At 44.0% G+C, this 17,038-nt stretch overlaps 2 protein-coding genes across 10 annotated transcripts in view; one reads left to right on the forward strand and one right to left on the reverse strand.

Moving 5' to 3' along the window:
* ANKUB1 (ankyrin repeat and ubiquitin domain containing 1) overlaps window positions 1-6,105 on the reverse strand; it is a 44,090-nt gene extending 37,985 nt beyond the window's left edge. For all 8 annotated transcript variants that reach the window (XM_075937707.1, XM_075937703.1, XM_075937701.1 and 5 more), the window contains exon 1: window positions 5,765-6,105. In XM_075937707.1, coding sequence (XP_075793822.1) covers window positions 5,765-5,911 — 147 coding nt within the window. In that variant the 5' untranslated portion in view covers window positions 5,912-6,105. The remainder of the gene's footprint in view (window positions 1-5,764) is intronic.
* Window positions 6,106-6,180: 75 nt separating this feature from the next.
* Window positions 6,181-17,038, forward strand: part of RNF13 (ring finger protein 13) — a 105,252-nt gene continuing 94,394 nt past the window's right edge. The window contains exon 1 of one of the 2 annotated variants that reach the window (XM_006115934.4): window positions 6,181-6,340. The gene's annotated coding sequence lies outside the window, so the exon portion shown is untranslated. The remainder of the gene's footprint in view (window positions 6,341-17,038) is intronic. The other variant, XM_025181159.2, reaches the window with a different exon arrangement.

Here is a 17,038-nt window from a genome sequence, read left to right on the forward strand (position 1 = left end):
CACAGTTATTTCAGAAAGACAGCTTTGTTTATTAAAATAAGTGCAAAGAAATATGCCATATAGTTTGCAAAAAAAAAAAAAAAATCCATCAAAAAATGGTAACAGTGAATGAAAAAGAAATGCATGAGTTATCTGCCTACATGGAATGTGGAATTTGTGGCAGCCCAAGGCCCAATAGTATGGAATTTACTCTAGCAACCTACAAAAACTACCAGGACTAAATATGAATTACAGGCTCTTTCCCAGCAGAGCTAGGAAACCTTGTGGCAGGCCAAAACAGGAAAAAAAAAAAAGGTACAGCCATCCTTGTAATATGTAAACTAAAAAATTCCTCTACCTGTGTTATTTATGCCTTTCCACAAACAGAGTTAAATACAAAAATAGGCTTGCTTGCATATACCTTTCCACGCTTCAAAAAAGTGTCGAAGCAAACGCCTCACTCAGTTTACGCGGCTAAACAGACAGTTTTATTGGCCAATAAAAGCAAAGTGAGCCAAACGTGGTCCCAGCAAGGCTGCTTAATACAATTAATCCTAGTATTTTATACCCTTAACCAAACAAGTCTGACGTCAGGGCAAGAAATCAAAGAGAACTTCAAAGAGGAATTATTATCAGCATAGAAAGAAACAGGTTAAAAGGGAGTTTGAGCTTCAGCTCAAAATAGTTCATTAACACATTCCAACAGCGCATCCCTCTGGTTTCTCCCCACCTCGGTGAAGGCCAGTTCACTCCCTTGTGCAGACACAAGAAACTGAAATGGCTTTTTGTTATACAGAATGGCTTCTAGCTAAATATGAAATAGCTTTTACAAAAGTATATGAACACAACTGGCTGTTTTCCTTGTAATTATGTATCTACCCCAGAAGCACGGCCAGACTGAGGGGTGGGCAAGCCGGGCAGCTTCCCGGGGCGCCAACCGATGGGGGGCGCCTGATGGCAGCTGTAAAGGGGTGTGTGGCGTCCCTTATAGCTGCCATCAGGCGCCGCACGCCCAGCTCCCACAGCGCCAGCCCTGCGGCGCCAGCCAGCAGCACCCTTCCCCCCACAGCCGTGGGGCCCTGCAGAGCCCGGCGCACGTGCCAGCAGCGGTGGCTGGGCCGGGCCGTGCATGCGCCGTGCGCCCCAGGGGCAGGCCCACACATGTGCCGATCACCTTGGGGGCAGGTCCATGCACCCAGAAAGGGTGGGCCCGCGTATGCGCCGTGTGTCCGGGGTCGGCACCGCGCGCCCAGGCCTGGGGGCGGTGCCATGCACCCAAGCCTGGGGCACCAAAATGGCTCAGGCCAGCCTGCCCAGAAGATATTACAGTAAAACTCCAATAGTCTGGCATCCAATTGTACGGAACTCCCGATAGTCTGGCATCAAAATGGCAAGAGCCTAGTGAGTGAGCTTCAGCAAAAAATGAGTCACAAGGCAGCAACAGCAGCAGCTGAACAGAGCAAAACCGGATGGGACAGAGTCAGTCTGCCACTGGCATTGTGACATGCTGGACAGTGCTTGTGCTACAATAAAAAGGGTTAAATACACTTTATATAGAGTGTGTGTGTGTATATATATATATAAAAAACCATTGTATAGTACCTCCTGATAGTCCGTCATATCCAATAATCTGGCACTACCTAGGTCCCAAAGGTTCCAGATTATCGGAAGTCTACTGTACTAGGACTACAAACATCGCTGCTAGGAGGGACTATATTTCCCAGGAACCCTGTTTCCCTAAATCTCATGGGAAGACTGGAAGGGAAATACCATTTGTCAGACCATGACTGCATTGCCACTTTACTGCACTGCAACTTTCTTGCTCAAGAGTGTGAAAAAACATTCCCCTGATTACAAGAAGTTACAACACTGTAGACTGCTATTGTAAACAATTTCCCAGCTCTGTTAGCTAGTGTTCTCATGTAGGTGGTTTACGCGAAGCGCTGGGAAAGCTCTCTCCCAGCACTGGTGCCATGGCCATACTTTCACTTCACAGGACTTTAGTGTTTTAGCCTCTTTTTTCTCTCACTGCATCAGAGGAAATATAAGTTACAGTCCTCCCTGCCCATGGAACTTCAGCCTAGGACCCTAAAATTTGAGTCAGCAGTAGGGATGTTAGATATCAGTTATTTTAGTAATTGTGTAGCTGCAACAACTTTCAGCGGTTACACGTTTACTAAAATGCTCCCCAGGGGTGGGAACAGCAGCAAGGGTACTCCCAGCTCCACTCCCAGGGAGCCTCCTGCCACCCTGCACTACCATCTTTGTATCAGGTTTAAATATCAGCTCCCCACACAGACCAGCTCCTGCCTGTGACCCTGCTTTGCAGCCTCTGATACAGAGGCAGCAGCACAGGGGGGGGGGGGGACACAAATGTCTCCATGGAACTTGTTTCTCATGGAGAAACGGGTTTTAAGCTGCCCCCCCGTCCCCTCTGTGGGAGGCAGCAAGGGAATGGAGGCATATGGCTCTGTGGGAACCAATATGCGCAGGGAGCTGGCTTCCCACATGTACTGGCTCCCGCCTGCCCCCCTCACTCTTTGTGCTGCTGCTTCTCTATCCGAGGCAGCAGCACGGGGGTGGGGAGGCAGGTGGCTCCACAGGATTCAGTGCTCATGGGGAAGCAACTTTTAAGCTGGCTCCTCCTGAGCACTGGCTCCCACCTGCCCCTCCATGCTGCTGCCTCTGCTCTGCTGGAACAGTCACATGTGGCTTAAAAGCCAGCTCCCCACAGACACTGCCTCTTGCCCCCCTTCCCTACTTGTTGCCTCTGATACAGAGGTAGCAAGGGGGGTATATATAGTTATTTGGATTAACCAATTAGCCCAGGCTTATCAGTTAATCGTTTAAATGACCATATGCTAACATCCGTAGTCAGCAGTGTGGTTTCTTTACAAATACCAGGATGCTTCTGAGTCCTCTTTCTCCTCAGCAACCAAAACCTACAGGAAGTTAAAGGACTAATATACATTTAAATTCCTTTATAGGAATTAAATGAATCCCAGATAATATGGCCAAGGAGCAAGTGCTATGGTGATAAGCCCCTAAAATACATTAAGTACTATATAATTGTTTTAGAAGAAACAATTTAGAAGAAACAATAAAGAATAGCTAGATACCATTTATGCTACAGCCAGTTCTGAAATAAAACAGACATCACTGATGCTGTGATAATAAACATGAAGTCCAGTCTTGCATCTTAAAACACAACACAGGATCAGACTGTTTTGATTGAATAGAAGCTTTTTGTTGTAAGGAAACATTTGCTATCAATATCCATAAATTACCCTAAACACAAAGAAAAAACTTTTCCATAAAATATTTATTCATATTCACAACTGACAGTTTAAAAACCTAACCTGTGCAAATACTTGGTTTTGCTGCATAATCTTGGCAACTAATGGTCTGGTAGCACTTTATAGACTAACAAAACATGTAAATAGTCTACATGTTTTGTTAGTCCCAAAGTGCTACCAAACCATTTGTTGGGTTTTTTTTCTGTAACAGACTAACTCGGCTACCCCCTGAATCTTGGCAACGGTTTGTTTCAAATATCTGTGCATGAAACCAATTATAGCTTTTGTTCTTGGTTTTGAAAATTTGGCTCTTAAACTCCACATGAAACAGACAGCATCTTTGTTATTAAGAGCTTGTTTGACTCATCTACACAAGAATAAAGTGCATCCTCTAAGCTATGAAGGTTGAGCAGACTAACAAGATTTAAACCTATGGTTCTAATGAATAGAAAACCATTCACTATTCAAATCATGATGCTTAGATTGCTCAACTTCTCTCTCCAGAAGGCAGATTTTCATACAATGGCTAAATTTACAGAATTTCTCTTGCAACATCAAATTCAGTCAAAGAGCACAACTGGGGAACCTGAAATGGACAGCAAAATTCTATTGAGTCCGAAGCAGCGGTTAGTTGGGGAATATTATTTAGGTCAATCTTTGTTGCAAGGGAGATAAAAACAAAGGGACAAATACAGAAGAGATCTAAATTACACATTGATTGGTAGGTGTAACTTACAAGCCAATGAAGCATTACCAGGGAGAAAAGGAGTCATCCCTAGCATAGCAATTAGCAGGAGGCTGTAGGGTAAATTTCTTAATCCTATTTTATTTTAATTTGCCTTTCCTGCTGTCATGGGTGTGTATATTATAGCCTCTCTCTGAATTTGCCTCAAAATATGTATAATATATAATCACAGCTGATAGCATACCTTATACCTAGCATTCATTCTAAATGTTTGTTGTTTATATCGAACATTCATTCTAAATGTTTGTTAATTTATTCCAGTGGTTTTCAAACTACAGAGACAGTGTCCAGAGACAGTGTCTAAGTGATCTACAAAGGTTGCTGTTACCATACAACATTAATTTTCCAAGTGTGGTCCATACATCATCGGGGGTCTGCAACCTTTGTATAAGATTTCCATAGAGGTTCACACATCCATTTGAAGATTTTAAGGGGCAAAGGAAAACAAAAGGTGCTATATTCCAAGGGTACCACCTGTCTTGTAATTAGGCTGATTATATATTACTGGCCTCTAATACAATTTTTCTCCCTCAGTGGAAATGTGTCTTTTTGGTAAAACTCTTGTGCGGCACAACTTGGAGAACACTATAACAACCTAGAGCTGGCAGCATCTTAGTTATTGGTAGGGCTATATAAGGATAGCACCATTGGAGGAAAAAGAAAAACAATCCCACACCAAAACTGACTACAGCCTACCCTGGCAACTCTTCCAACTGTTGCCCTTTTAAGGGTCATGTTCACCATTGGGAGGTGAAACCCATGTCCTCCCAGCCACACTGCCCATGCTGTGGTATAGCAGTACTAGCAAGGGCCCTGCTTTCTGAGGCCTTGTCTACAGTGGCATGTTTTGTCACCAAAACCTGCCCTTTAGTGTTTACAGTATAATGTGACTTTTGTTGAGGAAAAAAATACCCAGTTTTGGTGACAAAATAAGCCTTCCACCCTGGAAGGGACTTTTCCCTTCCCTTTATTGTCAACAAAGATCTAGCATGAACTCTGCTGTTTGGTTGAGAGAACTGGGTTCCACTAGTATTCCACAATGCTGACCTAATAGCTCTGTGCAGTGTTTTGTGATCTCTTCTAAGGATGTAAGAGACTAGTTGACTATCCCAGTACCATCTCTGAGGAGGGCAGGAGAGGTCGAGGCACAGTGGGAAACAGCGTATGCGGGAACTGAAGTAGTCTGTTTGTTCTGCTTCTGCTGCAATTTTGCTTTTGGAATGTACAGATGCTTGCATGCAGGGAGTACAAGGCCAGCAGAGGAATCCCTGTTAGCCCCACCACCCTGCAGGGCTCTTGCTACAGTTCAAAGGCCAGATACCCTTATAGACTAATCAAATGGTTGATAAAAAGCCTATCAACTATTCAATTAGTTAATTAATCTAAATTTAACATCCCTAATCTCTGCTGCCTGGCAAGCATGCCCTTTTCAAAATTTCAGGAAGTATCTGACAGCTGAGTGAGTTGCTCCATTTGGGGACCAAAGAACCAATCCTTGGAATGCTTCTGTTCTACCTGCTGCTGGAGGAGGAGGGCAGGTGAAACCACTGTGCTGCTTTGACATGCCTCACACACACACAAAGCAGCTCTGGCTTCCCACAACACTGCACTGTGGGATGCTTATGTCAACAGGCTGCTAGTAATGTGGCCCTGGACTGCCCACAACAGGAAGCAGAAAACCTGGGTTGAAGGCCTGGTTTTCACTTTCGGCGATTTTTGCACGGCCACACGTCTCTTGACAAACCTTCCCAGCGTGGAGACAGCCCGAGCTGTGCGCCTCGCGTTCCAGGCATTGCCACGGGCCGCCCACACACCAGGCTGGCCAAGGCCGACAGGGAACAGCCCAGGCAGCCACTGCTGTCAGGACACGGGAACAACGGCCGCCCCACATCCCTGCTGGGGGGGGAGGGGGGAGCTGTTGAGCCTCTCAACTCATCCCGCCAGACATCTCCCTCCGCCTCCCCGCAGCCGGGACTCCCTGCGCAGCACCTGGCCGGCAGCAATCCTCAGCCTCCTCCGCCAGCGACTGCTCCGAGTCCCAGAACCCGCTCGGCGCCTCTCGTCTCCGCCCCCAGCTCCGCGCCCACCAGTTCCGCCCCAGCCAGCATCACGTGTCGTTGGCCTACGTGCGGCCCTACTGGGGATCCGCCGGTGAGTGACGTCAAACGAGCAAATCGCTGCGCCCGCGCCGGCCGCCTCAGCCTATGACGGGGCCCGGGGCGGGACTTCTGCCGCGCTCCGGCTGCGCGTCTGTCGGCTGACGGGACAAACCCATTTGTCATGGAGTCGCTGTAGATTGGTCTCTGCGCTCGGCCCGCAGGTAAGAGCTGCCTTTGCCGCGGTCGGTGATGTGGGGAAAGGGGCGGGCGGCGCTTGGGCCTCCCGGCCTGCGCAGCCGCCTCGCTGGCCCCTGCCTGGGCTTGTGGGCGCTGATGGACCCGTTGCGGGTCCGGGGCTGCGAGCTGGTGTTGCGCATCGAAGCCGAGCTCCGAGCGGTCTCCCCCCCAGGCAGGGATGCTGGCAGCCCACCCGCTGGAGCGGTTGCTCACTTTTACTTCAGCTTCCCTTCCCTCCCCCAGCCTGGAGCGAGCGCAGGGGAAGCAGAAGAGAAGAACGAGCGAGAAGAATCAAATGATGCCAAAGCGCCCCTGATTACACCTACAGCCCGGGTGGGGGTCCGCGTCTGTGGGTCTTGCGTGTGGTTTTCTTCAGAGCTGCCTGGCTCGGGATGCCGCCCCTACTTATGATGTAGTGATCATCTGTGCTCTTCCTGAGGGCATTTCTCAGCTGTGAAAGGGGAAGCAGGTCCTGGCTGTATAGTCTCACTTAGTGCCACCAAAACTATTAATAAAGCGATCCAGACAAACTGGTTGGGATGTACAGACTCTTTTCTGTCTAGCCCAATCCATGCTTTGGTCAACAAAATTCTGACAGTGAGAACTGAGTGTTTACCATTCTTCACAGCTATTCCCTTGTTAGGCCCCTGGTGCTTTTTTAAGTTTTCACACCCTACAAAGTGGGGAGTCAGGCTTCATTCTGGGGCTGATCTGGCTATAATGCAGATTCAGATCTGATGCAGTGTGATAAAAATCGATGCACTGAAATGCTGGAGGGAGACTCTAAGAATATTATTAACATTAAGTAGCTAAGATCAGTTGTCCTCTACTCATGAAATTGTAAAACCAAGAAGCCACCGGGAGCTTTTTAAGAGCAATTAGAATATAAATGAAATAAGTGTTCTAGATACTTACTGTTTCTAAATATTTTCTTTACTAACCATGAATAGCAGCAGAATTTACCAAAATGCACACTGAATTACAAAGCTATAGACAATGGGACAAATGCCTGGTGTAAGGTTGCTTAAGTTGAATTATGTCAGTGATGAATTTGTTCAAATATTAGCCAGTTCACTTAATGATTTTTCATGATGTGTGTACATGTAAGTATTTTTATCCTTCCCTCTGTGGTAAACTGAGGTAATAGGAGAAGGACTTATTTTAACGGGGAGGTCTTAGTCTGTGGCCCATGCTTTTAATAGCTAGTCCCTTGGACCAACCGCTCCTCTTTACAGACCTTCTCCACTCCCATTAGCACATTTAAGGGGGGAGGGATAGCTTAGTGGTTTGAGCATTGGCCTGCTAAACCCAAGGTTGTGAGTTTAATCTTTGCGGAGGTGATTTTGGGCAAAAATTTGTCAGGGATGGTACTTGGTCCTGCTGTGAAGGTAGGGGACTGGACTCAATGACCTTTCAAGGTCCCTTCCAGTTCTAGGAGATAGGCAATCTCCATTTATTTATTTAAAATTTACAGAGTTCCCTTCCTGTTTATAGCTTCCCTGTTGCAACTACAGCAATTGCTTACATGAAAATTAATATTAGGAAGATATTTGTTTCATAATTATCCGTAACGTAACCTAGTAGGTTTGAATAAGAAAAGCAGATAGTTCTTTGCCACCCACAGTACGCACCATGGGGAGCACCAGTGGCTTCTGAATGCTGATTTATATGAATATTAGAAGACTTACTTGGCATTGCCTGGGCCCTTCAGAGTAGGGGATTGGCGGTGTGGGGGATGTGGAGGGCAGGGCAGGAGGCTGGGGGGTGTGCAAGAGTGAGGGTTTGGGGAAGAGAAGGGGCTCAGGGTGGGAGGGGGTTCCATTTGGGGGACTGTCTTCCTTCCCCTCAGTACAGCAACCAAGGGCCAGGGAAGAGGGGTTTGAGGCAGGGGTGCTATTTACTCCTTGAACAGCAGTGCCTTCCCTTTCCGTGTTCTGGAAAATAGTCCCATTCCTGGCCCTTCCTGTTTTCCTGACACAAGTGCTGTCTTGCTTTAAGTTAGGGTAAGAGGAAGCTGAATACCGAATTTGGTGGCCCTACCTCTTATTGTTTAGGAGGAGTTCTTGAACAAACAGATTCACAGACAGACTCATTCCCTAATAGAGAACAGCTCATCTACAATTATGCCTTCTGTAAATGCTGCAGTATTCTATGTTTGGTAAAGGGAGATTATGCAGAGGTTCCATTCACGATAAGGATAAACTGTTTGCTTGAGGCTACGTCTATACTACCGCAGAAAGTTGAACTAAGGTATGCAACTCCAGCTGTGTGAATAGCATCTTTTGAAGCTTCTGCAGGCAAATCTCCCAGTGATTTGGGATGCAGGACTGCAGGTTCTGTAATGTAAAAACATACATTTGTGCAGTTCTACAGCTAGAAAGCTGGAATAAATGAGGAACGCAGCCCCGTGGCTACAAGGCTTAGTGCACTCCTGTGGAACTGTGCTCCTGGCCCCTGGCCTTTGGGGGCCCTCCACAATTAAGGATGTTAAGTAGTGAGTAAATGACTAATTGTGTAGTAAATACAAATTGTATTGAGTATATGATTAGTTGATAAGGGGCATGCAGGCAGCCCAGCTCCTATTACATTTAAACTGCAAAGCTGCAGCTGGGGTAAGTCTGGGACCTGACGTGAGCCAGGACTATAGCAGTCTGGACTGCTGTGCCTCTGCCTCTCCTGCCGCCCCCCAGCTTTTAAGCCAGCACCCCCCAGCACTGATATAGAGGGAGCAAGGGCAGGGGAGGGAATACAAGTAGTTGACCTAACTACCCAATAAGTCTAGGCTTATCGGGTAGTCAACTAATCAACTACTCTTTTACATCTCTATCCATAATACATCCCGAGTTCCTCTTCAGTCAATACTGGCCTCTCTGCTGCTGTAGAAGCAGAGCCCAACAGAGAGACTAACGTTGACCTCCCCTGGTCTGGCAAATTCCCCTGGTTCAGGATCAGCAAGAGTGCTGGTTGAGGGAGATCCAGCCTAAATAACATTTAGAGGATAGAACTGCGAGTCCAGAATCTTGTACTCTGTTCAGGTGACTACACAACAGCTTATGTGCCCAAAATTTGGTACCCAGTATTGAAAATTGCAGCCGCGATGACTTTACCAAAAGTCACATACAAGATTACTGTGGACTCAGTGCTAGATCCAGGAGCAACGTTACTTATTTAGATGAGCTGAGTACTCATATCCCACTGAAGTGCCTCTTTAACTGAATTTTTAACTGGTAACACTTTACTGTTTCACAGACATGAGTTTTAACACATTTTTGCTAAGCTTTTATAGATCTTTTGAAAGTGATAAAGTGCAAAATATCACTAAGGGTGCATCTACACTGCATTTTAGGTTGAAATAAGATACACAATTTGAGCTACAGAAATTGCGTATCTTATTTCAATGCTATTTCAAAATAGTTTATTTCAAAATAAATTGCTGTTCTGAAATGTCCCTTACTTCTTGTGGAATGAGGTTTACAGGGACATTGGAATAGTGAGCCCATTATATTTGAAATAGTGCTGCAATGTAGACATAGCCTAAGAGAAAAATATGAGGCACTGTTAACTAAAAAACAAATAACGCTTTTCTCATTTTGACCAATTATTATTATAACACAAAATTACTGTAACTGAAAGAGTTTAAGGGAATATTACACCATATTATAGCATTTTATCTATAGGTAGTTTTATTGCTTCCATATATAGTCAGTAAGTTTTTTCTCTGCTGTTTGTGCAAGAGCTATTGCTAGATAGAGTGTCAAAGGCAGATAAGGTACCTGCAACTCCCTTTATGTCAAAATGAAATGGATTAGGTTTCATGTTGGTTGTATCCCGTTAATTACCCCACAGCAGGCTGTAAAGTTCTATGAACCATAAACTGAACACTTGAAGATCCTTTTCTCCTGTGTTTCTATAACACCTTCTATATCATAAACAGTAATATGTAAGTCTAACATACAACTAGAAAAAACAGTAACTACATGTTCAGTGTGACTTAGCTATGATGCTTTTGGAATCTTAACTTTTGCAGCAGCAGCACATTTATATTGTGACGGATGAGCTTTCAGTGAAAAAGATCCAAAGATGGCTTTAAATTGTGAGCTGAGCTAGATCATTGGTACAAATTAGATTAGTGTAAGGGCTGCTATAGTTTATGGTGGCTTTCAACACCTTTGTTCTGTGGCTATTCCTGGAGTCCGATCATCTGGGGATGACATTCTGGTCACACCTCCTCCTGGTCATGTCCTTATTGGGAAAGGCTTGTTAGGGGAACAGTAGCATCCATCTTCATGTCAGCTTCATGCTGGAGGAATGTCAGAATTTGCCCAGTGTTGTTATGTGATCATATCTGCCATTCCAACCTTCAAAGGATTTTTGTTTTTCATGTTCAAGTATTATCTTGTGTTTGATCACATGGACTTCTCTAATGAAAAACAAGTAAACCCTTGTATTAAAATGTATTTTCACACTCATTCAGTAATTTAAACTGAGATAAAAGTTTCTCCACAAAGGATTAATTCTTTACTCTTGTTATAGACTTAGCCTCATATAAAACCAAGTCACTTCTCTTGATCTATTAACTGCTGACTTTTTTTAAAAAAAAGTCTATGGTCCAGTTGAGTGTAAGTAAACCATAAAGGGGAACCTTGTGTGGCCCATTCATGTTCTCTTTCACATGCTGAGTGCAGGAGCAAGCTAGTAAACTGATCAGTAAATCCAATGTTAGCGGTATGGCATAGTTTGTCTTTTGAAAGTTTTATGGAGTAAAAGAAGGAGAAAAACTTTAGTGACATCAAAGGGGAATAGTGAGGGTATAAATATTTTTATAATGTAAGTATACAAAAATAGTCCTCAGTTAATGATGTTGATAGGAAATTAAAACATTAGATGTTATTTTTGTGGAACATATAAATTGTTAATATGGGGCTATATTAAATCAGCCTTTATGAAACAGAGCTCCCTCTGATTTCAGAGAGAGTCATTCTGTTTAAAAAATATCATTAATACAATGAGTCATGGAAAGCAAAGCCAAATTTTAAAAAAGTTTTCTTTCAAGTTCATCATGAATAATCCAAAAGGGAAGGGGATTTTGGATTTATGTAAGAACAACAGACTGTGGACACTTCCCATTTTACTTAGGTCCTCCAGAAGACATCGTTCCATAATTACTGCCTTCATTTCCAACTCTACTTCCCTACCACCTCTGTTCCCATTTTTGTATTTTCCTCAGTCTTTACTTTTCACGTAATTTCTTTTTAGTTTTTCATTTAACTCATTTAACTAACAAAGCATATATTCAGTGTTTAAATGAGTCACCAATAAGGAACAGAGTAGGGATGTAAACGAGTAGTCGACTACCCAATAGGCAAAAGTTTATTGGGTAGTAAACTGAAGTATCAACTCCTCTCTCTTTTCCTCCCTCCTTCCACAGTTTCTGAGAAGCAGCAAGGTGGGGGGGGGGGGGGGGGGGGGGAGAGAAGACAACTTAAATGCCTCTATCAGAGGCATCCGGGGATGATAGGGTAGCAGCCCCTGTCCGCGGGGGTCCGAGCGGCTCCCCCATTGCAGACAGGGACTGCTGCTACTAAGCAGACCCTGTTTGTGGCAACTCGAGCTGGCCTTGCGCAGGGGCTGCTCTGGTAGCAGCTCCTGTTTGCAGCAAACAGAGGCTGCTGGACTCAGCGCAAGCTAGGACCGAGCAATCCCAGCTTGTGCTGGTCCGGGATGCTGCACCTCTGCATTTTAAATGAAGCAAGAGTCCAGCGGCTCAAACTGGCTCCTGGAGCTAGCCCCACTGCAGTTTTTCATAGCAGTTCTTGTCGACTACTCATGTAGTCAATACAAATTGTATTGACTACATGATTATTTAGATAACTGCAATTTAACATCCTTAGAACAGACTCCATAAACCATAGCGTATTATTATGTTATGTATACCATAGCTCATGCCTTTTCAACAATGGTGGGCATACTGCAGCCCATTGGGGTTCTGTTTGTGGCCCATGACACATTTTATTTACTATTGCTCACATGCAGAATTCCCATATTCCACTGGTTTCTGTCCACGTAGGTTTTTTTCCTACCAGTATTGCTAAAGTGACACACAAAGGAAAGCATGTGAAGTGAGGTACATGCTGATTGCAAAAGCGACGAGGAGTCAGACTAACACGGCTACCCCTCGGATGCTGATTGCAGACAACGTTGATTGGGAGAGATGTGCCTTTCTTTGCATCCAATCAAAACAATGTGTGGTTCAGTTGGTATGTCCCACAAATTCTAAGTATGCAAGTACAGTTAGGAAAACTACCCTATCTTGCAGCCTACTCATGGCCCACTCGCTTGCCTAGAGAGGTGGTAGGGAAGAAGGCTGGCCACCACCGCTTTACAACCTAAATATTTTTTTTTAGCATGCAATTATTCATTAAGGGTATGTCTACCCTGCATTCCTCAATCGAGAGAGGAATGCAAATGCAGACAAACAAAATTGCAAATGAAGCGGGGATTTGAATTTCCCACACTTCATTTGCATAATTGTGTCTGGCCGCTTTTTCGAAATAACCCCGTCTACACAGCGTTTTTTTTCCGAAATCGGGTATTTTGAAAAAGCGGCCGGCTGCGATTAAGCAAATGAAGCACAGGAAATTCAAATCCCCACTTCATTTGCAATTTCGTTCGGCTGCATTTACATTCCTCTCTCGAAAGAGGAATGCAGTGTAGACATACTTTTATACAATTAGGGTATCAACTCAGATTCGTACCACATTGTATTAGGCACTATACCAGCATTTAGTGTAAATTATGTTTGCCCTGAAGTGTTTACAGACTAAATAGTTATGTCAGACAGAGGTTGAGAGAAAGGAAAATAACACACAGAGGCTATGTCTACACTGCCGGGTTCTTGCACAAGAACGGCCATTCTTCTGCAGAGCATCCACACTGCCCGCCCGCTCTTGCGCAAGAAGTTTTTCAGTAAAGCGTGGGAAGAGAGGGCTTCTTGCACAAGAGCAATGCTCTTTTCTAACAAGTGTAAGCCCTCTTGCGCAAGAGCTCTTGCGCAAGAGGGGAGTGTGGACACGCAGCAAGGGTTTCATGTGCAAGAAAGCCCTATGGCTAAAATGCCCATCAGAGCTTTCTTGTGCAAGAAAGCATCCACAGTGCTATGGATGCTCTTGTGCAAAAGCACATATCAGTGTAGACATGTTCTTGCGCAAGCATTCTTGCACAAGAACCCACCAGTGTAGACATAGCCAGAGTGACCAGAGAGATGTTTGACAAATATAAAGCTTGTTCTACTTAAAAAAAAAAAAAAAAATCTTATCAGAACTGATTATACATACTATGCAAGTACATGAACTTTTCCATTCCAGTTATTTACAGTCATTAAAGATATATTACATGAGTTTAGGAAAGCCATAAATCTCATAACAGGCCTGAAACAGGTGGGTTAGTTATTCTTTTCACAGCCCCATTGGATTTACGGGAGGTGGGGAAAAGCATTTGCAAATGACATAATGACATTTAAGGCCAAATCCTACCCTTAATATATGATCAGTTCCATCAGTGTCAATGGAATGACTTGTTTGAAGGGTCAAATTCTACTTGCTTAAAATGTTATCAAGAATTATTTAGAGTCAACTGCAAGTAATATGGTAGACTGTGAAGCTGAGAGGCACTTTAGGAAAGTACAAGCTTTTGTATTGTTGATAAAGAAGTTGATAATATGCAAATACAGCAGCTCTATGGGGACTAAACCCCCATTTCATGTTAAATTCAGGTTGTGAGGTACTGGACCACGAAAGGGGCTTTTTGGCTGAGGACTGACTACAGCCGCTCCCTGAGTTAAGACCGTTCGCACTTATGACCAAAGCTCCCATGGAGCGGTCGTAAAGGCGGTCCCCGAGTTACGAACGCAACCCGCGCTTACGAACAGCACAGTCGTGTGTAATTCAGTGAGGTCCGAGTTATGAAAGGATCGAGTTATGGCCAAGTGTTTGTTCCGTAACTCGTTTGTAACTCTGAGGCTGTACAAACATTCAAGGACACAGCATTTGTGTTGTGTGATCAGCTTGATCATGAAATCACAAGAAGCTTAGTACTGTCAGAATTAAAGGACTGCAACTACTGTGCATAAATGATTTAGGACCTACTCCTGTTGCTCTTTAAATCAGGGTAGATTAATTTAAATTAAGGCAATTTAAATAATTTATTTAAATTACCAAGAAAAATTGGTTTAAATCAGGTTTCCTACTGACACTTCATATATTTCTTAAACAACGGTGCAAAACTGATCTTTAAAGCATGCTAATTTACAATTCAGTTGAGCATTTTACAACATCCAAGAGGGTATTCTTTTTGTGACTCTTTTTTTTAGATAACTTGATTTTTATTCATTTCGGAAACACAACATAACACTCATCTGTGTCAAGCTGCAGATGCAGCAGCAGTTCATTAGGAATGGTAAAAACTAAATCACACACAAAACACAAGAGCACTTATATTTTATTAAACTAAATCTTAAATGTTACGTAAATGCAATAGTCTCCTGAGTTGCTGGCTGATGGATGTCCTTAATCTCTTTTTTTTTTATTTTCAAATTGTATTAAATAATGGACAAGTACTTTAGAATACGAAATACACAGGTCCTTAAAACTTCTACAACTAGCTCTCATCTTCCCCACTCCCATTGTCCTTTTGAGTCAAACTGAAAGAGAAATACGAGTTTTCTTGCTTTTTTCCAACTCCCAGTCAATTCCTTAGATTTGTCTGAATAATACCAAACAATGAAAATATTCTCTCTGTGCCTGCAGAAGAAGCTACTGCTGTAAAAAGTTGGCTTCAACTGAAGGAACTCTGTTTCAAGGTGGCTGGCTGGCTAATGATTCCCACAAATTCAGGGGAGTGAATTTATTCAAAACATCGTCTGTACAAATGTATTGATTATATGGTTTTGTTCTAGTCCTGACATTTATTATGACTGGCATAAGTGAGGAGTGATTTTGAGATGCCCATGCCATGGCAGCAGCATCATCTACTAGTTAGGCATCTACTCTTATATCAAGGTGTGACGGAGCTGCCGGGCTCTGCACTCCAGCGGCAAGCACTGCACCGGGGAAGGCAGGGGTGCCGCCGGCAGATCATAAAGCCGCTGCCGGGCTGAGGTTGCGCAGTGAAGAAGCCACCCTGCTCCTTAACCGCGTGGCTGGTACTAGACTGGGAGAGCACTGGGCGGCACTGCAGCAGCAGGGCGGATGTGCAGGCGCAGTCAGGCAGGGGGACCACAACCTGGCAGTACCCGCTCTGTGCTGCCAGCGTGTTGACGCATGGCACATGGGCGTGGGCAGAAGGCGACCAACGTGGTGCTGTGGCGCCATCTTTAAAAGCAGCCTGCCACAACCCAGAAGGGAGAGAGGAGGGCTGGAACGCAGTAGAGGAAGGAGCAGGGAGGTTCCGGAGAGGGACGGCGAGCGTGCTGTGACGGGCTAGGGTGCGGAGGCACAAACTGACAGGAGGTACTGGAGGGGAAGGACTAGGTGGGTAGGAAGTGGCCTGGGGCATTAAAAGACACTAAACCCATTTCTAAGCGACTGAGAGACTAAAAGTACGGGGGATAGTGCAGTTGGTCAGGGGCACCAAGACTCGGGTGGTGATTGCGGGCAACCCGCCGCCTAGGGCACGGGGCACGTGCCCTTACACAAGGGTTAAAGAACATTCATGAGAAAATGAGATGGAGTCAGTGTTTGACCCATTTGCTGCTTTATTGTTTGTAATTTAACTGTCTGGTGAGGTATTTCTTTCATCAAAGTCCCTTGAAGTGCCCAGAGAGACATTTTCACAGCATTGGCAATGCAGAAGAAATTTTTCTGAAGTACAAGGTTCTGGTTAATAGGTTTCAGTATACTGATCATATCCTATACACTCCTCTTTAATTCAATGTTAGATACTTTGGATGAGATACTTCCACTTCCATCTATTTAACCATGATTTTCTTCACAAATTTTTATGAGAATAAGCCTATTCTTAATAAATTGTTCAAAAATCAACCACAGAATTCCATAGAACATTTTGAGGGAGAATTAGTTTGGATCCTCCTGCTCTCTTCAGTGAAGCTGAACCAAAATGGTTATTAGGAAGTATTTTGAGATTTTCACAACATTTTCTTTTATTCCTGGATAAGACATATTTTAAGTCTTTGGCTAAAATGTGCATTAAATGGGCATTGCAGCTCTATGTTATTAAAGAGCATACATCGTTTTCTTCTAAGTATCTTCTCATCTTTGCCATGTTTGCAGCATTGACTGAGACAAAACTTCATACATGACACTTCAATATTTGTTCACAGTTTTAGTTTTCAATTTCACATCTTTTAAATATTCTGTTGTGTAGACATTTCAGGTACGTCTACATAGCAGCATTATTTTGAAATAATGTCGAAATACTGTCAAGCTTTAGGACTTCTTATACCGACTCCTGGAACCCTCATTGTATGAGGAGTAAGGGAAGTCGGAGGAAGAGTGCTCTATTTTGAAATAAGTGCTATGTAGACACTCCCAATTTCAAAATAAGCTACCTAATTACGTAGCTCAGTTTGTGTAGCTTATTTCAACTTAAGCCCTGCTGTGTAGACACACCCTTCCTGATTTATCTATTTTACTGAAAGATATGCAATCCATATGCAAGTGCCTGGC

Source organism: Pelodiscus sinensis, chromosome 10 (genome assembly GCF_049634645.1).
Source record: "Pelodiscus sinensis isolate JC-2024 chromosome 10, ASM4963464v1, whole genome shotgun sequence".
Lineage (NCBI taxonomy): Eukaryota > Metazoa > Chordata > Testudines > Trionychidae > Pelodiscus > Pelodiscus sinensis.